At 38.8% G+C, this 24,761-nt stretch overlaps 1 protein-coding gene across 5 annotated transcripts in view; it reads left to right on the forward strand.

Annotated features, from left to right (window-relative positions):
* The first annotated feature begins 312 nt into the window (after positions 1 to 312).
* Positions 313 to 24,761, forward strand: part of RBMS1 (RNA binding motif single stranded interacting protein 1) — a 206,074-nt gene continuing 181,625 nt past the window's right edge. For 2 of the 5 annotated variants that reach the window (XM_088021654.1, XM_088021655.1), the window contains exon 1: positions 313 to 466. In XM_088021654.1, the coding sequence (XP_087877780.1) occupies positions 392 to 466 (75 nt within the window). In that variant the 5' untranslated portion in view covers positions 313 to 391. The remainder of the gene's footprint in view (positions 467 to 24,761) is intronic. The other 3 variants (XM_088021656.1, XM_088021657.1, XM_088021658.1) reach the window with 3 other exon arrangements.

The following is a 24,761-nucleotide window of genomic DNA, read 5'->3' on the forward strand; positions in this document are numbered from 1 at the left end:
CCGCAGCACTTTCCACTTGTACTGATCACCTCCGAGCCCCGCTCCGCCTGCTCGCCGGAGCGGAGCGCGGCCCGCGCGCCAGCCCTTGGCAGCCTCGGAGCAGTCGGGCTCCGGGAGGCAACTCCGCGGGAGCGCCCTGTCCGGGGTGCCCTCTCCGCTCTGCAGTGTCTTTCTCTCTGCCTGGGAGGAGGAGGAGAAGAAGGAGGAGGAGGAGGAGGAGGACGACGACGACGACGACGTCTGGTCCGGGCTGGGAGGTGGAGCAGCGGCAGCCGCCGCCGCCGCCGCCGCCGCCGCCGGAAAGGGAGAGGCAGGAGAGATCGAGACTTGGAAACCCCAAAGTGCCCGCGACCCTGCACGGCAGGCTCACGGCAGGCTCCCTTCCAGCTTCATGGGCAAAGTGTGGAAACAGCAGATGTACCCTCAGTACGCCACCTACTACTACCCCCAGTATCTTCAAGCGAAGGTAAAGGGGAGCCGGGGGGCGGGGGATGCCGGGGGCGCGCGCGGGCCGGGCCCGGGCAGGGGCGCGCGCGACGAGCCCCCGCCACCCCCGGCGGAGTTGATGGAGGGTTGCTAACTATAGCGCTGGCCTGGGTGGCGCGGGGCGGCGCGCGGGGCGGCGCGCGGGGCGGCGGCTGCCCGGGGAGCAGAGTGCGGGGATCGGGTTACAGAAAGCCGTGGGGGGAGAGACTAGACAGGAAAGAGCCGCCAGCCCCTTCCTGGCCCGGGAGGCCGGGAGGGTCGCGGGGCCGAGCGGCGCTCCTCGCCGAACCTTCGCGGTTCGGCTGCGGACGCTTGGGGCCCCGCGGCGGGACCCGCGGGCGGCGCGGCTTTTCGACCGCTTCTCCTGGGCCTCGCCCTGAGAGCGGTAACTCTTGCCTTCCCTCGGAGTGGTGCGCAGCCTCCGGCTCCCCCAGGGACGCCCCTCAACCTCCCGCGCGCGCGATGACTGGGGCGGTGGGGGGGTGGGTCGGGGGAAGGACGGGACATTTTCTTCCCCGCCTCCGGGCCTTGCGCGCCCGCCCCTCGCCTTGATCTTTGTGCGGTGTGGCACTTCACCTGGTTACTGATTTCTACTTTTACGCTGGTGTTTTGGGTAGAAAAGTGGCCAAAGTTCACTCAGCGTTCATTGATGTCCTTTTTAATCTTCCTTGTAGCTTTTGCAAAGGAGGGACAATGGGCAGATTTAGTGCAGAGAAAGAAGTGACTTTAGTTTAGAAGAATACTATCCTGTATGTGGACCACAGATCCATTTCCAATGGTGCTTTCTCACAAGTGGCCTTGGAGTACTCTTAGGTAACACAGCTGGTGACATATAGCCATACAAATTGCAACTGACTTTCTAGGGACCCTGGGTACCTTGTTAGTGGGCCTACCTTTTTACAGTAAGATTTAAGGCATTCCGAACGCATTAAAAAAAATACATATATGTATGTATGTATTGGGCCCATGAAGAGTGAGCATCTCACTGCTTTGGAAGCTTCTCTCATAATCTGGGAGGGTTGAAGTTGGATGCACCAGCCTTCTTCAGCGATTAGCATCTTCTATCACTACTCAGGGTGCCCTAGATCACAAAAGAATCAAGTATGATGTAGTGCTTGAATTTCCTTTGGTAGGTTGTAATCGTGTCCTCCTTGCTGGCAGAGGACGTTCCTGGCCTGGTGCAAAGAATCTCTGATTCGATCTTGATAAGCTTTCCTTTCTTACAGTGTGTGTGGTCCATGTTATGTACCTACAACATAGCTCTGTATTTGCACACATAAAAAAGGACACTTGTCAGCACTGAGACCAGAAATTTTCTAGCAATCAAGGGCCTCCTTTTTACTCCCCCCAATTCTCATCTTACTTTGGGTGGCCAGAAAGCAGCAAGGTGGTAGAAGCGAGGATACCCAGTATTCATTTCTTTGTGGTCCCCACATATTTGTATTTGTAGGTGCTCATTTTTTTGTGAGCTACATTGTAAATACAGGTTGTTCAAAGAAATCTTGAGATATAATCAATGCATTACCTTTTCGATATCATATATGTTTAATGCACTTGTTTAAATTATGCAGCATTGGGTGCCTAAAGGAAGCCTATTCAACACTTAACTGTATGAATAATAAATACGTACACTCAGGTGCCGAAGAAAAAGGGCCATTTCTACAGGCACATTCACCTTAGTAATTTTTATGTACCATTAGTAAGTTAGAAACCAAGTACATAGCATTTAATATAGCTAATGCAATGCCATTTGGCTCTTTTTGCCCTGTAAATAATTGAAGAGAGAGACAAACGGCAAGAGCCTGCTCTAGTAATTAGGGTCGGAGCCCAGAAAGCTTTAGGGCCCATTTTCTGAAAGTGTGCTTCCTGCATAAAGCATTTAATATTGATTTGTGTTACAGTAAATGACATTCTCAAAACATATCTTGCTGTTTCTACTATGAAATCTGAAATCCTATTACTCTTGAATTTCTTTGTTTCAGGAGAAAGATGCACATTACTGACTTGACCTATATAACATGGTATTCAAGTTCTACAATTAAACCTAAATTCCCTATTGTAAAGAATCTTCATTATCTCAGACAGGGGCATCTCCTAAAATGTAAAGTGACTAGGTGCAGATTTTAGGTAAGCACAGTTTGAAACACCTAGCTCTGTTTTTTCTCCCTGACATATTTGTTGCTAACATGATAGTGTGAGTCATTTAAAAAAGAGAGAGAGAGAGAGAGACTTCGTTTGATTTGTAGTTAGTTTAAAAACAAGTGTTGCCTAATCTACCTAAAGGGTTAATAGTCTCACTTAGAATCTATTGTCTACAGTGATGATCCTTGCCTTGGTGCGTGTGTCTTTTAACCTTCCTGAAACATGGGATAGAAAACATCAGTCTGTTTAAAGTACAGTGATGTGTTTGCTAGTCAGAGTTGTTTTGAAACTTCTGTTTGGAAGCTCTATCAAAAACTGAGGAATGGCATGGTTGTTTACAGAGTGATATCGGACTTAAACCTGCAATCGAAAGATGGATGTGATGGTTTTGAATCAAGAAAGAATACATGGATTGGATTTCTTTTCATTGAAAGGAATACATACCAATTAAAATGGCACCTGAAATGAATTTTGTTACCAGACTTAACAAAACTAACTTATGTCAAATAATTCTTCTTGAGTTACTCATCCAATCAGAGTCTGTTTTGGAAATTTTATTTAGTACTTTAACCCCATAAAAACCTGTTAGTTACTTCTATGCTTATTAACAACAACAACAACAAAAATCTATGGAGCTCTGTTACAGTGTGTGACCACATCAGTATGTTGTGTACTTTGACAGAGAAAATCATCAGAAAAATAGTACAGCTGCATTAAACATAGAGTAAATCTGAGGATGCTGTGGAAGGGCAGGACATGAGGGGAAATAAAGGAGATTGTGAAATTTTCATAATATCTTAGTGTGGAGTGACACAGATTGCAAGTAACCCGATTTTACATGCTTGTTGGGTGTTTTTGTGTTCCTCTGTCAGGGTGGTCTTATCACAGCAGGCTCCCTTTATCACCTGACACGTTCATTCTAAGAGGTAGTTTGATGTAGCTTCATAAACATAAGCACATATTGTTCTAAAGGATTTTCTGAATTATATATGACCTCTGCTATATTATGAAAAATTAATTGGCATCCACTTTTCAGCTACACAGAAAAAAAAAGCCTGATAATTTAATGTAAAGATTTGTATGTGCATATTTTCAAACATTGGCTGTCTTAATTTCACTTAGTATAAAGGCACCCTTCATGGTCTGTTTATTTCAAAGATACTACAACAGACATTACTGCCAATGCATGTATGCAAATACAGATGGGAATTGAAATACTTACTCTGTTTCTTTTGAAGAAAGGAAAGTGCAAAATGTTCTTTACATGCTTAGCTAATATTTTGTACCAACTAAATGCATTTTGACACATTTGTGATCTTTATTCATAGTTAACAAAAGATATTTCTATAAAATATACCATAGTCAAAGCTTGCTTTAAAAATTTTTATGCATAAACAGTATTGTATATGATATGTTCTGAAACAAAAGTTTCTTTTAAAGCTATTTTTATATAAGTGTATGCTAAAGAACATATTTGAACTTAAGTTTCAAAATGTGAAAAATAATGAGTGATATAATTTTGGATTGTATTAATAAAGACTACTAGGGCAAAGTAGTTTTTCTGAATTGAATTTTTGTGTGCATTAACATTTTGTGGAATTCCTTAACTTTTACTTAGTAGCCATAGGAATATTGTATCAATCTGTTTCTGTAGGAATTAAGGGTTATGATTTGATACGTAGAGCTACTGAGTATATTAAGGTGATTGGACCATACAGAGGTATGATATTAAGACTTAGGGAGCTCTGTGTCCTAAAAAGTAACCACATTTATACAGTGAATAAAGTTTGCTTAAATGTATCAATACAGCCATACAATATTTTACATCCTGAATACACCTTAGTTCCTTGGGTGAATGGGATAGTGTGGCTATCTAGGAGTGGTGTTGGAAGACTCAAGGTCATGGGATGGTTGAAATGAAGATGCATTATAATGCAATATTGTAGCATTCTTCCCTTCAAGTAGCTTTCTTTTGGATTTCCAATAGCATCTATTATATTTTTATATGTTGGGAGTCAAAGCTTGAGCTACTAGAAAGAAACAGGAAAAGATAAGTGAAGAGAAATAGGAGAGTTTTCAATCATTTAGTATTAGTATAACTAGATATACCTTATGTGGTTGGCAATCTTGGTTTTAAATTTAAGTTCAAATATGGGCAATTTCCATGTAATACAGTTTCAAGAAAAAAATGTTAAGCTTTACTGATATATTGCTCAGACTTTGTATTTTGCTTAATGGTTTATTGGAACTTTAAAATTACCCCAGCTTGTTTAATGAGTACTGAAATTTTAAGTTATGGGTCTTAGTTAAAGACAAAGGGGTCTTTCTTCCTTTTCTTTTTATTAAATAGAGGGTTTACAGAAAATAAAATATTTTCCCCCATGTCTGCTTAACCAGTAAAAATCACATGAGGCATATATAGAATGGAAGGATAAGTGCTTAGTAAAATCATGTTGACACTTAAATATTGTTCATTCTTTTTAAGGATGAGGAATTTTTTGTCTAGTTTGTTTTTTATTGGATGCTCAGTTCACTAACGTTTATTCTCCCCAAGCATGGTCTCCAATCCCACTGTATGTCTCTTTGCAAGGGATATCAACACCTCCTTAGTTTCTTGCCTGATCCACAGAACAGTAGGTGCTAAATAAATGCTTGTTAGTGACTATTATTCAGAATAAATATATGCAAAATCTTTTTAGACCAGGAAAAAAGTTGTAGACCCAAATCAACAAACGTAATAATCCAGTCTAATTTTCTATGGAAATCTTATTATAGTTTGATTTGTGTTTTGATTTATTTTGTCCCTATCATGACAACTTTAAGCTGTTTTATGAATTGAGTAAGATCCCTAAGAGGAATCACATATTAATTGGTCAATGCTTTATTTATGGAATCAAAGTGCCTTTTTGTACACTCTTCATTGAAGCATCTAGTGCCAGAAAAAGAAATCTCCTAGTATTATACTGACAAAATGTCTCCTTAGAATCAGGTGTGTGAAACATACATACAAATTTGAGCATACACACAAATTTGATAATAGAAACTAAACATTTCTTTCTTTCTTTTAAAATATTTATTTTAGAGAGAGCACGAGCGAGCGCTTGGAGGGGGGAGGGAGGGCATGAGCACTTGAGCGGAGGGAGAGGGAGAGAGGCAGAGAAGCAGACTCTGCTGACTGCTGAGCACAGAGCTGGAGCCTGGAGCCCGATGAGGGACTCCCTCCCAGGATCTTGAGATCATGACCTGAGCTGAAACCAAGAGTCGGAGGCTTAACTGACTGAGCCACCCAGGCGCCCCTAAACATTTCTTAATATGAAGGGAAAGTGTAAAAGGGATGGTGATGGCTAAGCCAAAAATAAACTGAATATGTATTTCCCATAGCTGAATTCCTTACTTTTTCTTAATGTATTTTGTCCCCTTAACATAATTACATGAATATTTTAGTTTTTCAAATAAGCACTGGAAAGAAGTGTGTCAAAGTTGGTGAGAGAGAGACAAAAAGGAGGGGGGCAAAAATCAACACCTAGACCTCCGACCTCCTGGGAAAGAAAACATGCAGAACTGAACACTTCCCTCTCCATACATTGTCTTTTAGCTAATTCTTAAATGGAAGCATTTGTCATTTTAGAGGATGGAGAACAGTTTTCTAGATGACAAATAGGAAAACCTAAATCCTAAGAGTGAGATTAGATGTTAATATGAACAGTTAACTTGCTTATAACTCTGGTACTATAAACACAATGTCTGGCGGATGATTTCCAACGTTGGCTGTAACATCTATATTCTGGAATTAGGTTAAGTTTTTAAGCTTGTTGAAAAATTGCTGAGGTTCATGAAGGTTCACGAAGGACTGAAATACTAACTAATAGGTTGTATTTCCGGACTGATCCCAGAGAACTGTTCTCTGCACTTGAAATTGGAAAAGGTTAGGGAGTGTATATCTGGTCCTTGTTCTCCAGCATCTCACCGGCTACCAGGAAAGACAAAATGGACACAATACAAGAAAGAAGTGAAGAAAAATATTTACAAAATCATACACCCAGGAAGGGGGCATACTAAGGGTCTGAGTGACAGAGAAAGCACTGAGATATCCATCTGTGGGGTTAAAAACTCTGCCATGTGTTTTGTGAGAAAAAGTAAAGGGCAAATAAAGGCCCACAATAAACCTGGGAATTTTAGAAAGAAATTGGGGCGTTAGATTAATGAGTGAAAATTTCTTAAATTTGTAACCAGCACTGTTTTGTATTTTGTACCCTTTTTAATCCTCTTACGAGTAGTTAGAATTTTACAGAATAACACTTTTTTTTGGTACTTTACCTTAACTCCTTTGCCTCAAAGTTTCATATTCAGTTACTTTATTTTACATTATTATTTTTCAAGTTTTATGCTTATAAATATGCTACTAAGCCAACCTGTTCACTTGTGACAGGCTGAGAATATAATGCTTAAATGATGACATAATGGTTATACAGAATTGTTACTCTTACTGTTTTAAACGTTTGAAATGTTTATTTCGCCTAATTTTTTAGGCTTGCTCACGGTAAACGGAGAAAATGTCTAGAGTTTTGTTATGCTGCTAATTATATCATCGTGTGCCTGCAATCTACATGTTGATAATGTATCCAACGTGAGCTGTTATTTCTTCAGAAGATAACAGATTTTTTATTATTCATGATCTTTCATGGATATAACAATTATTCTTTTTATTTGGTCATTCTCTAGTTTTAATTCTAAAAAAAGCTTTCTTATCTCTGCAAATGAAACTAAGTCCTTCAGGAGTCATATTGTCCTCTGTTTGCCTCATTGGGGAGCACGGACCCACCCTTCTGGCTGCCCATTGAACAGCAGGTGCTATTGGGCTTCATCCCAGACAAGGAGTGATTTCAGGGAAAGGTTTTGTGCAACAAAACTAAATCATTTCATAGGTATCACAAATAGTTTTTATCGATCTTGTAGGAAAAGTGCATCATACTTTCCCAGCTCTGCAAGTGTGTGGCCCCATTTTAGATGATACCAGTTTTTTTTTTTTATCAGCTGAAAAATTTACTAATTAAAATGGGCAGAATTGGATGGATACATCATGGAATACTGCTCTTAAGTTTCTTCGTGGGTGGGGGGAGATCAAAGTTGCCAAAAATGAATTTTAGATTTTAAACTTATATTTTTATTATACTTAAGCTCCTCAAATAGCACTATACTGTTTTCCCTATTTAACACTTTTTAAACATGGTGATTTTGAGAGTTGCAATTGGTAGTATATTTGTACTGGAGAACTTCTAAGCCCTTCCTTGCTTATATAGCATATAACATGTGCCCTCTGGAGCGTGGGGGTGGCAAAGGGAGAGGGAGAGACGCAGGCTCCTGGCTGAGCAATCGTGATGTGGGACTTGATCTCAGGATCTTGAGTTGAAATCAAGAGTCAGTCATTTAACTGACTGAGCCACGCATGTGCCCCAATAATAACAGCTTATAAAATAAGGTCTCAGATAAAATATTTGCTTGTAAGCAAAAGTAAATTTTATTAGAAATTTGTAATACCATCAACTTTACCTTTGTCTTCTCAACAGCATTTGGATTCATCACTAAACAGACTTTTGACCAATACAGACATTGTTAAAAAAAATTGCCAGTTTTTATTTTCAGGTCATTAACTGATGTGTTCCCAAAACCTTCCTTGCCTCCTACAAAGCACAACTTTGATTAATTTCCATTGTTTTAAAGATGGAAGCCTTAAAAAAAAAAAAAAAACTTCCTAATCTCAGCCTCTTCTTAGGTTTCATTCCACATGATTATTTGCACACTTGTATTTAAACAGCCCTAAAAAGAAATGGCTACCAGAAAATTTTCTATAGCAAAAATTCTATAGCTGGCAGATGATGATTTTCTAGAGTTCTATGTGATTTGTTCAGTGATTGGGAATAACTTAACTTACAAGTGAATTGTTTTCAAATTCTAAAAAGTTCACTTATCGGTTATCTAGAACTTGAAACTCATCTAATATATTTCATACATAAATTGTTATTTTTAATGATAGGGTCCCCAGCCAACCTTTAAGAGCCTGTAAAAGTATCCCACTTTATAATTCACACATGGTTGTTCCATACTAATCTCATCATAGAACCAAAGCACTGTGCTGGGCAATGTTTGAGTAGGGGGAGAGCATGAGTATTCAGAGTTGGAATTCCAGGTTCCAGGAACCCATCTTTGCCCCCTTCAGGTTGGTGGGTAGGTTTTCCTAACTCGCCTGAGGGGCAGTGGGAAGACAGGAGCTCCCTTGCAGTCCTTCAGTAGGACTTTAAGCTTCTAGAACTGGGGACTCGGTTTCCGGAAGAGATGGGAGGTGTGGCTGGTGAAGTCCTGTGAGGTGTGGACTCTGGAGCTTCCCCCTGCGGTGAGTGAGGCCCTGGGAGCCCTCCTTATTCCTCACTCCCTGGGAGACTAGCTTCCTCTTCAGCTATTTTCCTGTGCTGGTCCCCCACCCCCAGCCAAAAATCTCACTTTAAAAAATACGGTCCAAAGCTTTCTAGTAGTGCTTTTCATCCCTTGCTCATCACTGGCTCGATTATTACAGCCTTCCAGCTTTCCTTGCTCTCCTTGAGCATCAAATCAAGCAAACAGCTTCTGAGGCTGGGAACAAAAATGAAACAAAACAACAAAGAACAAACTGTCCAGTTCCAGCGCTTCTCTTATTTTCATCTAGTCCTGGTCCAACAATGGCTCATAACTCATAACCTTGGGAATCTGATGGTGGCACATTCCCCTTCACCTCCAGTTTTTACCAAGGCAGCCTGTGGAGCACACATTAAGAATCCTACCCTGAGAGGAAGTCAAAACAGAACAGTCAGTGCTTAAGAGGATGAATCAGACCATGGACCCCTGGTATTTTGTTTCTGGATTGTGGCGAAGAGCTAGACAAGACCCAAGGGCCTGCAAAATGAAAATGGGTGAGAATAAAGTGCGTGGGTTTGGGCAATCTCAGAGTGTGTTTTCACTCTCTTTTCTCCTTTTCCCTCCTCCCTCCTTCTTTTCCCTTCTCCTCTGTTCCTGCCCCCAACTTTTCTTCCTGCACTGGGAGAGTGGTGTCACTCTGGACTTCTGACCAGCTATGGGTGTGTGTGTTGTGCTCCTGGTCAATCTACTGGGGTGATTGTTGCAGACAAGCTATTCCCACTGCAGTCGGCCCAAATCAGGGACCAAGTGTGTCTGACTTAATTTGACTAAAAAAAAAAAAAAAAAAAAAAAAATCTTTACTACCTTTTAATGCTGCGGATTATGATTAAGAATTTGCTAACTACAATTGCCTCTTTGAATCAGATTTTCTTTCTGATTCCTTATCCAATTTTATATGGAAATTTAAAATAAAATTTTATTTGGCAATGTATAAATGTAGTTACAGAAGTGCAGACATGATGTAATACTTTGAACAAAAGAGAACATAATTAGCGTAATAGAAAGTATTTTGATGACAAATGCGTACTCCTAATGAGATTAGAATTTAAATATGAGGTAGTGAAACGGTAAGCCGTTTACATTTTTCTTCACCCAAACTAATATTTTAAAATCACATATAACCACCTTTTTCTATTTCTTGAATATCTCACAAAACAATTCTTTATCTAAAAATAATCCCAAGCGTATTCTGTGTTGTCTGATTTGCTAAAGACTGGAAAAAAAGGTATGTTTCTTTGGTCATAGTTCCTCAGATTTTCATTTTAATAGTAGAAATCTTAAATGTTGATTTTGATTGCTTTCTTAAAGAATAGATGATCTCTTACTATATAAATAGGATTTAAAATGACAGTGGGTGATCTCTGGTGTTCTTTTCTACCCCTCTGTCTCTGTCACAAAATTCAAATTCATGTTTCAGCAGTACAGGATGTTCTTCAGTGCACATCCTTTGAGCCTTCAAAATTTGATTTGACTGTGTGGTCTGATGATAGCGTGTGCAGATAAGTACATTGTGATAGTAATCTGTGTGTCTGGGCCCTAATGAACATCTGCTTGCTAGGGCACCACATGGCAGCACCTTTCTTTGTTTTTCTTCCTTTGCCTTTTTGATTTGAATCTTGTTAAACCCTGAAAATGGGACTGGTTTTCAATATGCAAATGTTCCTATCTCCCTCTTTTGGGGGGGGGGAAAAAGCCAGATATTTTAAATATGAATGCGTTGGGGATTTAAAAGGAGTCTGCCAAAAGCGCACAGCTAGAGTTCTGCTCTTGACAACTCAGACATATTGTACCCAAATCACATAGTTGGAGCTACCTGGCGAATTTAATTAAATTCAGCAAACACTGGGCAGGCATTGTATCGGGCCCTGGAAGGTGCAGATATGTAAATAAGACATGATTTGGGCCATCGTGGAGCACAGGGGGATAACTTTGTTTACTTGTGTGTTTATTTAAAATTTTTATTGAGGTAGAACATGCGTATAGTACACAAATTTTAAATATAGAGATTAATGTATTCATGGGATGGCCCCCCAGGTCACTATATAACATTCTAGCGCCTGAAAAGCACCCTCACGTCCCTCTCCCCAGTTTGTACTTCCCAAAGGTAACCACTAGTCTTACACCTGTCTCTCTGTGTTTGGTGTGGCAGCGTCAAGACTGGTTTTTAGTCGTGTCCATCCCGCACACCCATGCACCACCATATGAATATCTAGTTGATCCAGCACCATTTATTAAGAAGATATTTTCATTTTCCCCTTTGAATTTCAGTGTGGCCTTTATTGTAAATCAGGTAACCATGTTTATATGTTTCTTTTTCTGGACTTTCTGTGTGATTCCATGTGGATCCTTGTGTCAATACTATAGGGTCGTAATTACTATTGCAATATATTAAGTGTATGTTCTTCAAAGCGGTCTTAATTATTCTAGATCTTTTGAATTTCTTTATAAGTTTTAGAATCAGCTTAATTTCCATAAAAAAGAAATAACAGCATTTTTATTGGAATGGGCTTAATGAAATCTGTATGTTAATTTTGGGAGAATTTGATGTCTTCCAAACTGTAAATATGGCTCTTCTTATTTATTGATGAACTTAGGACTTTTTTTTTTTTTAAAGATTTATTTATTTGAGAGAGTGAGAATGAGAGAGAGAGAGTACATGAGAAGGGGGAGGGTGAGAGGGAGAGGCAGGCTCCCCGCCAAACGGAGCCCGATGCGGGACTCGATCCCGGGACTCCGGGATCATGACCTGAGCCGAAGGCAGTCGCTTAACCAACTGAGCCACCCAGGCGCCTGAACTTAGGACTTTTGTTTTATTTGTTTTGTTTTGTTTTGCAAACTTATGACTTTTAAGTAATTAATAAGACACAATGGAAAATATTATTGTTTTAAATGCTTGTTTCTTAAATACAACCAGTGATTTCTTCAAGATCTGTAGTATGATAGTTGGCATAGACCCTGTTAAGAAAATAGTGTTTTGAAGAGGTAGAGAGAATATTTATTATTAGAGATCAAAATTAGTTTTGAAAAACAGCTGACTAACTGAAACACACTGTTTAAGAACAGATGACATTCTTTTTGATTTTTCTTGAATGCATTTCAAAGTATCACTGTATTTCCCCTTAATACTTTTTATTCTCCTTTGTGAGACTTTATTTGATGTGCCATCCCATCATCCTGTCTTATAAACTTACAAGCCTAATGAGAAATTGAAAATTAGTTTTGTTTGGAGAATTTTCTGAGACCGTTTGTGCTTTTTCAAGATGCTCTGGAGATTGTGCAGAGATTGGGAAGTGTTGCTTAGGTATGAACTTCTAAGCAATAGAACATGTTGCTCCATGGGCGTTGGCTCCTTCAAACTTTTTCTTAGATGTTTAAAAAATCTTACACATATTTTTGTCATGCTTATTTATAGTTAAGGTTTTCAAGCTTTGATTATTGCTGTATTCAGCCAGCCAGAAACAACTGCATAGAACTTTCAGAACTTACTAGCTCTGGCTAGGTTAGTTTAGGTTGAGCCGGAGGTTGAATAGACAACTTCCGAAGTTCCTTTCAACTCTAAATTTTATGATTCTGGGAATTGGTAACATCCAGGAATCACAGAATGTTAGACCTGGGAGGAACTTTTAAGATAATCCGGTCCAAGCCCCTCATTGTGCTGGTGAGAAAAGCTACCCAAAGTGGAAAGACAGAAGCTGGGCTGGCTCTGAGGGACAGAGTGGGGGGCTCGGGGGGGAGGCCCAGGCCTGATCTCACATGACTGGTCATTGCAGTGGCCTGGAGACGAGGAAGAGAAAAGAGGGGCCACACACAGTTCTAGCAGTCATTCCAGGAGACTTATCACAGAGGTCAAGGGGTGTGAATGGGCCAGTGTCACCAGCCAGTATCTGATCAGAAGCCAGTGGTGGTCACTGTGTCTGAGGTCAGGGCTGGTGAGACTTCTGCACTCTCTTTCACTAGCCTGGTTGCTTCTCCAGAGGTGAGCGTGCTTTGTTCTCATGTTTCTAACCTTGCAGCTTAGCTGGGAAGCCCATAGCCGGGCTCTGCTCATCCTCCATGGCTTTTGGCCCATTCATGACCTTGTTCTGCTTCTGGATTCTTCCTTTACCATGTTCCTAAGGGTCTTTGTTTTTGCAGCCCGGAGTCTGGAGCCCAAACCCTCTCACTTTCTCGACATGCCTGGAGCTTTCCCACACGAGCAGGATGGAGTCCCAACTACTTCATTCTTGTTAACCTTTTTCTGTCCTGCTGTCACCACTTGCTGTAATGTGTTTGGTTGTGACAGAAAAAAACCCCGGAGAGACTCTGATTAACACCTCCTTTATTTGTTGAAGGCAGCCACTCTGATGGGAACCACCTTCTTCCTAATGCCAAGCGCGTCACGCCAGTCTCTAGCATCTCTTGTTTTTTCATGAGATATTTGAACATAGTTGGAGGCCTTCAGCACTCATCATATGATCAGGCTTCAGGAACTCTGTTTTAGTCAATTATGAGGGGCACCTTGGGAAAACAAAATGCACAGTAGGTGGCATCAGCAAGCCCATTATACCACTTGGACATAGCTTTTCCCTCATGCTGTTTTATCATACACTGATTAAGTACACTAGCTGAAAATATCATGCCTGGCTTTATGCCATACATTAGGGAAATCAAGTACAGGAGAAATGAGGATATATTAAACAAACAAGAGAGAATGATTTTTCCACACTTTACTAAAAGAGTCACCGGTAAAAATGTATCCTCAGTTCAGTTACATATTTCAAAGGTTATTGTGGATCACTACGTCTTTGATGGGAAGTGTATGTAAAGTTAAAGCCATCAGGAACCATGGCCTATTAAAGATTAACAAGATATTAAGAAAAATAGTTTGTGAAATAATTTCAGTCCTTTGGAAAGGGTGAGGATATTTTGTTGTATTTGATTTACACCCGACGTCTTAGGAATGTGTGGTTGAGTAAAGGAGGGTACAACTGTAGCTACTTTTTTTTTTTTTATCACTGTCTCAAGAATCCTCTTCACTGATTGGTTCAAACCTTTTTGTTTCTCTTCCTGTAAGTGTGTGTAACCGTAACTGGTAAACTCTGGAAGGCATGGGATGCACAAAGGGAAATGGCAGAGAGGGCTGTGAGCGATGGAAATACTGTTAGGGCCTCTGTGTTTGTACAACAGAGTTGTTTGTGGGTCATTGGTAGTTGACACGTGTCACAGCCGGGGAGGTTTCCAGGGTGGTGGTATGTTTAAGATTGGGGAGAGACATGACTTTTTAGACATTTTAGGTGTTTTTTTTGTTTGTTTTTAAGAGCAATTGACTGCTTGAGCTAGGAAGTTCTCTCAGGTGGATCAAGCACATCATCTTAAAACATGTTGATCCAGCACATTCTACTGTTAATGTTTGTGTGTAAATTGTTCTGAATCTCTATCCAAACACAAAAGTAGCCTGTACTTGGATTTCCTTTACTTATTTAATATTCAGCTATGGAAAGTGGATGGGCATACTTGACACTTTAGAAGTCCTGTGCATTATCTGGCTAGGTTAAAACATACATGTTCAATGAGAGTGACATAAAGTACAAGAAGAAAGTTAGGGTTCCAATAAGCATATGAGTAATTATTATCTCTCAGTATACAAGGAGTTTCCTGTCTGGTCCAAGTTTTCCTAAACAAAAAGTTTCTGGTTTGAGTAGCTTTCATACAACTTCCTCAACGTATGATGAAGCTTCCAAGCAATTTTTTACCCCCGTTGTTAAGAATATACAGGCAAATTGAGGCAGACATATCAAATTCTATGTTGGTTATGTACTCACTCTTATGTATTCACTCTTCAGCAGTTTATAAAAATCTCGTTTTTAGGATGCTTAAAATGAGATGTGAGAGTTTACTAATTCGATTTTTCCTTTTCTTGTTATATTTTAACTCCTATCAAGTGGCATTTCATTTAGATTATACTGTATAATAAATTTACATTATAATATAATTTACATGTAGGGGAAAAGATTGAAAAAGTCAGAAGATATCAAGAAAGAAAAAGCATAGCATAAAATTATATATATATATTTAGTAACAGTTTAAAATAACTGTTCACACACAAATGTTCATATTTGTGCCTATTATATGCTTTGCACATGGTAGGTACTTAATAAATGTTGATTCAATTGAATCCTTATCTTTTGTTTACGAACATGATAAAGAGAAATATGACGCCCAGGCAGAATTCTTTAGGGATGAAATGCTTCTGCTTAAAATACACATATGATTTGGCTAAAAATGGGCTGTTAGTCTAAATTACCTAAATAATTTTCTCAGTCTCTAACTTTACTACTGGACTCCTTGTTCATGCCTAGACCCCATTTCTACTATCAAGCTGGTCTGTCATTTGTCACATAAGCACTGCATGAAGTACAGAAACAAAATACTCAATGACTGCCTTAAGTTAGATACGGCGAATATCGTGTGTGTAGAAATGGGAGGCCCGTTAAAATACAGTCTGTACTTGATCAGTGTCATTTTTTAAATAACATATGGTTGGGGCATTATTATTGAACAGCACTTTAATTTTTTAAAAGGGTTACATTTCTAAGAAATATATTTTCCTAGGATTAGCTGGAGGTCTCTAAGGGCCTAGAACTGTGTGGAAGGGTGTGTGATTATATTTATCAAGGTTCTGGCAGGAAACATACGGTATGTACTTAACATATACTTAAACTTGGTAATTAAAGGATGTTGAATCAATAAGAATATTTACAAATGTGTTGGCAGAAATTAGCGAAACCAGAAAGGGGTAATGACATATTCTGAGGTCAGCAAAAGCTGGGCACCTACCTTTGCTAAGCAGGGTCTGAAGGGCTAGGTTGGGAGCCGTTATTGGAACTTAGAGGGGTAGCCCTGTGAAGAGGACTGCCAGGGAGGAGCAGTGACCTTCAGTCGAGGACCAAGGGCAACCCATGTTAGGCAGGTATCCCTCACTCTTCCCACAGAGGGATCTCCTGCCTGTGCCTTCTTTTGGAACCAGTAGGAACCTGGAGGGAGGAGGATTCCTTTGATGCATAGGTCATTGTAGGTCAGCCTCCGAGGGCACAGAATAGGGTGGAAAAACAGAGGGTGGGGTTCCTTAAAGACTTGTTGGGTAAATGAATGGCTGCTTACTACTTTTCTTAACGGATGGTTTTGTTTCTTTTCTGTTTTGTTTTTTTTTAAGATTTATTTATTTATTTTTAGAGAGAGAAGGTGTGTGTGAGTTCTCAAGGGACAGAATCTCTTAAGCAGACTCGCCGCTGAGCGTGGAGCCCTAAGCACTTGACGTCACGACCCTGAGATTAGGACCTAAGCCAAAATCAAGAGGTGGTTGCCTGACTGACTGAGCCACCCAGGCGCCCCAGTTTTGTTTCTTTTAGTTAACACTGCTACTTACTTAGCCTTCTTAAAAATCTGCATTATTACTCGAATAAGATAAGTGATACTTATCTTATTATCCACATAGTAGGATATAATCCACATAGTGGATTGCATTTTGTGGAATGTGAAAAGCATTTTGCCAGGCCTGTCAGTGGTATCACATAGTATCAGATCACTGTTATCAACAGTCGATAACTTTCTAAGAAATTAGCTGCTAGTGCAGTTGTACCTTGCCTTACGTAACAGATAGATGCTGAAAGCAGTGAAACATTTGAAGTGGCATTAAAAGGTAATTCAAAATACCTCATTTCAAGTAAATTTGGGAAGCTCGCTTTTTAGAGCAATCCTGTAGGGCATCCCTGTCCGGTACAACTTTCAGAGATGGTAGAAATGTTCAGTGTCTACGCTGTGATACAGTGGCCACTGGCCCTGTGGGGGCTATTAGGCACTTGAAATATGGCTAGTGCAACGGAGCAACTGAATTTAACATTTTTAGCTACATGTGGCTAGTGGCTCTCATATTGGACTCTGCAGTTGTAACAAATTGTTAGGTAAATATGCACAACCCACTTTAATTCCTGTATGAAATCCATTTCGAAGTAAGAAGTTGGGTGTAGCATTTTCAGATTTTCAGATTACTATCCTCCATATGTAGGAACCTTATAAATACTGGTCACCGGAATGTAAAGAGAAGAAATTGAAAGCAACTAAGGTAGAGCAGGTCCTAAGGCTTTGGATAATAAAAGCAAAGCAAAAAAATACAAGAACCCTTCCTGTTACATAGGATATGCTTTACAAGTTTTGGTTATCTTTATTTAGACTGAATTCTATTCTATTTTATTTTATTTTTTATTTTTTCAGATTTTATTTATTTATTTGAGAGAGCGACAATGAGAGATGGAGAGAGAGCACGTGAGACGGGGGAGGGTCAGAGGGAGAAGCAGACTCCCAAATGACTACCGTGTCCAGGTTTCTTATCATTAAGATGTCTACTTCAATTAAAAAAACAATGCATTTATTTCCATGATGAGTTATTCTGGATATTTGATCCTTAATTACCATACTAGTTGCTTCCATGCGAAGGGAATTGGTTACAAAGAAGATATTCAAAGAGTGAAGATAGGAAATTAATATGTACACAGCTAGAAGAATATATGACTGATAATATATCAAAGGCATATGTATCTTCCAGATTTTGATATGTAGTAGCTTCATTCATTTTTTTGTTTATTTTGTTGAGTTTATGGGATATATGTATGTGTGTATGTGTATGTATTACATATATGTGTGCGTGTATGTGTGTGTGTGTTCAGCTTTACGATAAAATGCCTCAGTCTGATCTGAGAGTTCTCTTGGAGTTCATCTGAAAAAAAGAATCACTTGAAGCTCATAATTATTTCATAAGGAAAAGCAGATTATCACATCATAGTATAATATATTACCTGTAATATAGCTGAAAGTGCTTCTCAGGGTATCAAATTCGTGGATATCTGTTTTCTTATTATTCTCATTCTACTCAAGCCTACCTTTTGCCTACCTTTTTCCACATTATACTCTCTTTGACCTGTCTCAAATAGGACATAAAGATTATATGTGAGACTGTGCCTTTTAAAAGGAACAAGTTCTAAGTTCAATATGACAGATTTTGAAAATGACTCGAGTGTTTCTGTTTTGTTTACTGTGGTAACATACACATAACATAGCATTTACTGTTTTAACTATTTTTAAGTGTACAGTTCCGTGGCATTAAGTACATTCACCTTGCTGTGCAACCATCACCACTCAAGAACATTTTTTAATCCTTAATATTGGGAGGTGATGTTTCCAGTTTCATGAAGATTTGTTTCTTTTCCAAAAAGAACAACAAGAAAATCATCCACAAATCCCCCTTCGTGTCTGTAAAGAAACATCTGCTAAAATCCTATCTAATGGCATTTTAAAGTGATATTAAATTAGCAAAGCTCTGGTAAGCTTGTTTGTTAACACACAGAAAGAACTTGTTGAAATAACTTTTAAAATGAAAATGGCACTTTAAATAGGAAGAAGCAGTTGATTTTGCTTCTTTCCATATCACTTTTGAAGTCATTTCGTCAGAAGCCCAGCTAACACTCTGGAACACAGTGTGCTAGAGAAAGGTTGTGATTGTAAGGTATGGGGTCTGTCACATTTTGTGACTCGCCTTTCTTTATTCTTAAGTTTGTATAATAATATTCAGACTTAAGCTTCCCTCTTTTTGTTCATTTAGTGGATTTCTTGACATGATACTAACACAACAATGAAATTTTTACTCATTTTTATGTGTGATAAAACACATAACGGGGGCGCCTGGGTGGCTCAGTCGTTAGGCGTCTGCCTTCAGCTCAGGTCATGATCCCAGGGTCCTGGGATCGAGTCCCACATCGGGCTCCCTGCTCCGCGGGAAGCCTGCTTCTTTCTCTCCCACTCCCCCTGCTTTTGTTTCCTCTCTCGCTGTGTCTCTCTCTGTCTAATAAATAAATAAAATCTTTAAAAAAAACCAAACACATAACAAACTTACAACATTCTGTGAAAATACGAAACCTAGAACCGACTTTTCTTCCACAACAGGGTTCATCCTACTTATCTGTTGCCATGGTAACCAGGTAAACACTAACAAAACTAAATGGGCGTCAAAGTTTCCCATATAATTTGTGTTGAAAATTCTTCATAGGACCTTTTAAAAAAATATGTTAGCCTGGCAGGGGAAGGAACGGTTCAAGTAGTGGAAGAGAAGAAGGCAAACTTTGTTTGAATATGGAAAGAGAGTTGAGGGAGTGGAAATCTGTGTTGCTGAGAAAAGAGTTTTCAGAGCAGACTGTTCTGGTATTTTATACCAATTATGTGCAGCTATTGCTTTGAATAAATTTTGCTGCCCTGCTGAGATTTCCTTTTTACAAATCCTGGAGCAATTATAAGATGGAAGTCTGGAATGTATAAACAATGTCCTTTGAACAGTAAATGAGCCTCATTCTTATAAAACGAAAGGGTAGAAATGTACTACCTTTTATCCTGTGGTTCTCTGCCTTTTTTTCCTCCTTAATCATCCCACCAGTGACCAGAAACTAGTGACTCCTGCAAGAGTGTACAAAAACATGAATTTTTGCCTAGAACTACAGTTAAAGTATAATTTCCATCAAATTAAAATTTCTCTGTTGCTGTAACATAATAACCAGGATACTTAATACCTGCTAAATATAGCTACTGATTACATATTTCTATTATATTCTGTTGTATTACTAACCTTAACATAACTGTGCATCAGTTTGCAATAGATTACCTTTTTCTATAGACATGGAAACAAAACACTGTACCAAGGCAGTTTCATGGAGAAAAAAATGACACCCTTAGAGCATAACATGAGTCTGAGCTTCCAAATGTCAGCTTGTTTTATGTGACAAAGCAATCTGCACTAATCATGGTAAACAATATATAAAATCCTAAGGAGAAGTCAACTGTCACTTGGAGTTAACTGTAAAAAGCCTGAACTCTCCATTATTTTCCTGAACTTACAGGCCTTATACAATGTTTACAATAAGGTTTGGAGAGTTGCCTAGCATTGGAATGTATACAATTAAACAACACAGTTGAACAGCCCTTTTATGTCAGGACTGCTAAAAGACCGCCATTATACTCACATGATAGTCATTCTTGGAACTCTTCACCTAAACAGGAATGGAGAACATTCATTTGTAATTCTATCTAAGTGCATGTGGGATTTGATTTGATTTGATTCGCACAAACCCCCATGGAAACTAAAGATAGCAATAATAAAGGGATCACTGAATGAGAATTATTTCTTTGACTGTCAAAGAATTTAATACTTTTATTTTGTTTGCAACTGAGCCTAAGCATTCAGCTCTTTGGACTTTTATGTAAGCTTATATAAACAAGGGAGATTGTGTTTAAATTTATTACAAAGTGAATTTTATTTGTTTGAAAATAACTTTACACTAGAAATTAGTACAAAATACACTTCCTGGTTCCCTTTTTCAGACATTTACTAAAAATAGCAAATGCAATGAGGCAAGAGATTATCATAGATTAAAATGAAACCAAACACAGACTAAGTGTTAAATCCCCATCGTGTTTATTAAAGTTCGATTAGGCTAATCTAGTAGTTATAGCCAATACCTGAAGGGTTGATCCTTCAGTACTGATGGCAACAAGAGGCAAAGATATGTAACTGGAGCAATCTTTTTTTTTTTTTTTTTTGAAAGGGGAAATATTTAAGTGACTTATAGTTCTGTGCTTTAATAATATAACTGTGTATATTTAATACACATACTGGGTTTTCTATGTAATATTTTTTTTCCTGTCAGTTTCCCAGGGATGTTTGGCTTTATAATAATGAAAATTAGTTTACATCAACATGAAAATAAAGCATAGCAAGATCACATAACTCCATACTGAGAGGAAGGCTTGAATTCAGTGTAGGCCAGTGGTTACAGCTGTTTTTACCTCCTCTTTCTAGTCTGTTGTCTAAAATTTGAGAATTTGTCAAGCACATTTCTAGAGAGGTTTGAACTGCTTGACAGAAAGTTGACCTGTTATACAGCCAAAAGATTTTTTTCAGTAAAAATTTCAGTCTTTTTTCAGAAAAACACTGTCAACCTGATCTATGAAAGGTTTGCATCATGATATTTGAATGGCTGAGTTTTAGAGCACTTCAAAAAATTAAAAGTTATCTGAAGTATGATTTTTCAATAAAAAATTAAATGGTTGCCTCCCCTTACCCCTGGCCTAAAGCTAAACTGAGTTTGGAGCTGTCAATACAGACAACTTTCTTTATAGTCCTTTACTTTCTCTTATAGTATAAATCCTTCTACTGACTTCTGAAAATAACTTGGTGAGCTTCCATTTATAATTAGAATATATGAAAGGTTATATTGAGTTAGACCAAGAATTTTCCAAACATGATTTTGACCTTCCTTTTGGGAAATAAGGGAAGAACTTTGGGGAGTATTAGTTGACAGTTGGACGAGATCAACCAAATGCCCCAAATATCCCTTAAATAACCAATGGATCTATCATCTGTGAGTGTGGCTAGACCATTCTTGGACCTGTTTATGTGTTTGGGACACTGAAAGCAATGTGATCCACACACATTTCTGAACTACTATCGGCATTTTTTTTTCCCCCAAGAAAATAACATTTCAAAAGTTTCCTCCACTCGTGATTTTCCATGATTTAAGGAAGAAGTTTGGTTATGAATTTATGAACTTTAAAAATATCCCCTTTAATATTTTTCCAGACTGAAGAGTCCTAATTTTAAGATTATACTTGCGTGGAAATATCTCTATTCTTTGAATCATATTAGTTGTTTTTCATTTTGTTGGAAGGGCAATAATTACAACTTCCTGTAGCATCCCAGATGCACCTGAGTTTTGTACATACTAACATTAGGTTTTCGATTTTTATTTCCAATAAATAATTCTCCATGCCCCATGTTAATTGCTCTTTTGGGTTATGGTTCATGTTGGGCATCTGCTTTTCAGGTAGTCCAAAATGACTTCCAAACATTGTTCCAGTTGTAACTCATAGTTTAGTGGGATGTCTACTTTACTTTAGTCTCATTCTTATAGGTACTGAAGATCATCTGTCACCTCTTTGACCCACTTTCCCACAGCTCATCCTCATCAGCTCAGTGTGTCAGTGTGATAAAAGAGTAGAGAGTTGTATGTAGATGTGGGTGTTTCAATATGTACTGCTTCTTTTAAATGCTATATAGAAATGTTAAGTTAAGCTAGACATTAGTCCGAGAGAGACCATTCTTAGAACTTACAGTAACTTCAAGGAACTTAGATCATGATTTTTATGTTGGTTTCTTGTTACACATCCTTCCATAATAATGTTCTTTGCACGCATATTCTTAACTAGGCATATGGAGGATTCAAAGGTCGGACATATCCCCACTCTTGGAGAGAGTGCAGCATAACTAGAGGAAATACTACATAATTAATGGCCATTAACAACCCAAGATGAGGGCCGTGATGGTATGAGGAGAATGGTCTATGGAAAACTGGAGAAAGAGAGCTCACTTCTCTCTAGGGGAGATCAAAAAGGTTCTGTGGATGGGGAAATATTTGTGCTCAGCCTTGAAAGAAATAATGATCATGACGAGTGGGGTCGGTGGCAGAAAAGCCTTGGTATGTTTGAGGTGAATGGAGGAGCAGTGTGCATTCAGTCTGGCAAACTATGTAGGAAGATGAGGCAAGTGAAAAGTTCTTACTCTTACCCTTTGGGCAATGGAAGCCATTAACGTTTTTAAGCTGAAGAATAACAACATTTTAGGGAGATTAATTTAGCAGATGCATGAAGGATGGGTTGAAGGTGAGGGTAACTCTAAGCATAATAAGGCTTTGTAAGTATTTTAAAGTTGATTCTCTGGGAATCTTGTCAAAGATTTCTTGGAAACCCCTAGCTGAGGTACCGTCTATATTCTTCAAAGAAAATTAGTGTTGAACATCTCTTTTCACTACTGATCACAAAATTATTTAAGTATAAAATCAAATGTGCCTGCAATGTGTACAAAATATATCTAGCCAAAGTGACTCTACATTTTTCCATTAATTACTTGAATTTGAAATCCACTTTATAAACTCAAGTACTGTGTAAATCCATTCTGTACGGTGTTGGAATTTCCTAGCAGGTATAAGCTATGAAATAATTAGAATTCATTATAGTAAGGTAAATTGTTTTTAACAACAATAACAAAAATAATAATGCTAGTTATTACAGCTAACATTTATTGAATATTTGCTGTGTGTCAGGCGCTGTTCCAAGGAATTTATATGTAGATGTATGTATGCAAATCCGTATTGTTAAAATATAACATATAGTAGTTAAGTATGAATATATCTTAACGTTAAACTATAAAAAAGGGAAGAGAACAACATATTAATGTGGTTGATGAATAGAGCAAATTTAATCTATAAATATTGTCCCTTTTCATATAATCAAGAAAATACCTATATACAAGGCACTGTAGGAAATGAATAATGATGCTGTTTTATATTGACAATTGAAAAAAATCTATAATGTAGTTAATATATGCCAGAAAGTAAAAATAAATTGGGTGTACAGAATAATATTTGGGGAGTGTGATGTGGAGCTATTCCAAGCAGAACACCAGCTTGGATTTGTTTTTGTTTTTGTTTTACATCTACACCTGCCCAGCAGCCTCATGGATTTAAAAATATATCTGCACAGTCTTACCATCTTGGTTCAAGAGCCCCACATTCAGTGAAAATCATAGTTCTCTGCATTAGGCTTCAGATGCTGCCAGTGCAGGTCGAGCATCTTCTATTAAGAATCTTCTTGGAGCACCTGGGTGGCTCAGGTGGTTAAGCATCTGATTTCAGCTGAGGTCATGAACCCAGGGTCCTGGGATCAAGCCTGGCATTGGGCTCCCTGCTCAGCGGGAAGCCTGCTTCTCCCTATCTCCTGTTCATGTTCACGCTCTCTCTCTCAAATAAATAAATAAAATCTTTAAAAAAGAGAGAATTTTCTTTTTCATTCCTCCTTTCAGAAATTTATAACCCCGCCCTCCTCCCTACTTTTCACTGTTTTATCTGTTCACTATGAGGTCAGCTTTTTGTTTCCTTAACTTTATTTTTTGAAATCTCTTTTTTTTTTAACTCATTTATGGAATTACATTTCCGAATGTGTATCTCCTATAATTATATATCTTGTCTTGTGACAATTCTTTCAGTGCTTCCCCAGAATAATTTTCAAGTTGTTTGCATAAGTCTGTGGCAAAGAGAGAGATCTATAGGGATACCAGAAAGACCTGAGAGACCACCAGTCAGGATTGAAATGCTGAGATTACTGACTCCCTGAGGAAAAATGGTCTCCGGTGGGGGTGGGGGGAGGTACCAACATGGGCAACTAGAAACTTTTGGGTAGTGATTCTGGCAGAGTGTTGTCCAACTGTAAAGAAGCTAGAACCTACTAGCAGAATGACAAGTGTAGAAAACACCTGAAGCCTTCAAAACCTTGCAGCCCTGAGTTGCCGTCAGGGGCCATGGCACCTGTATGGGCAGAGTCTAAGAAGACTTGGGAGTCAGGACTGTGGTGGCAGCAAGGACCCAGGGGATGAGGACCAGACCCAGGCAAGAACTTTTGGGTCCTTCATATCCCAGGAGGCAGACAGAGGTGTCTTTCAGCTAAGGTTGAGAGTGGGGTGCACTTGGAGAAGAGCGTTGAAATGATCTAGTGTGAGCTAGCCCAGGTGCAATGGGAGAGTATGTATCTAGAATGTATATAATTTGTATATA

The sequence above is a fragment of the Eumetopias jubatus genome, unplaced genomic scaffold (genome assembly GCF_037043125.1).
Source record: "Eumetopias jubatus isolate StellerSeaLion01/CBP00866 unplaced genomic scaffold, mEumJub1_p1.0 scaffold_3, whole genome shotgun sequence".
Taxonomy (NCBI): domain Eukaryota; kingdom Metazoa; phylum Chordata; class Mammalia; order Carnivora; family Otariidae; genus Eumetopias; species Eumetopias jubatus.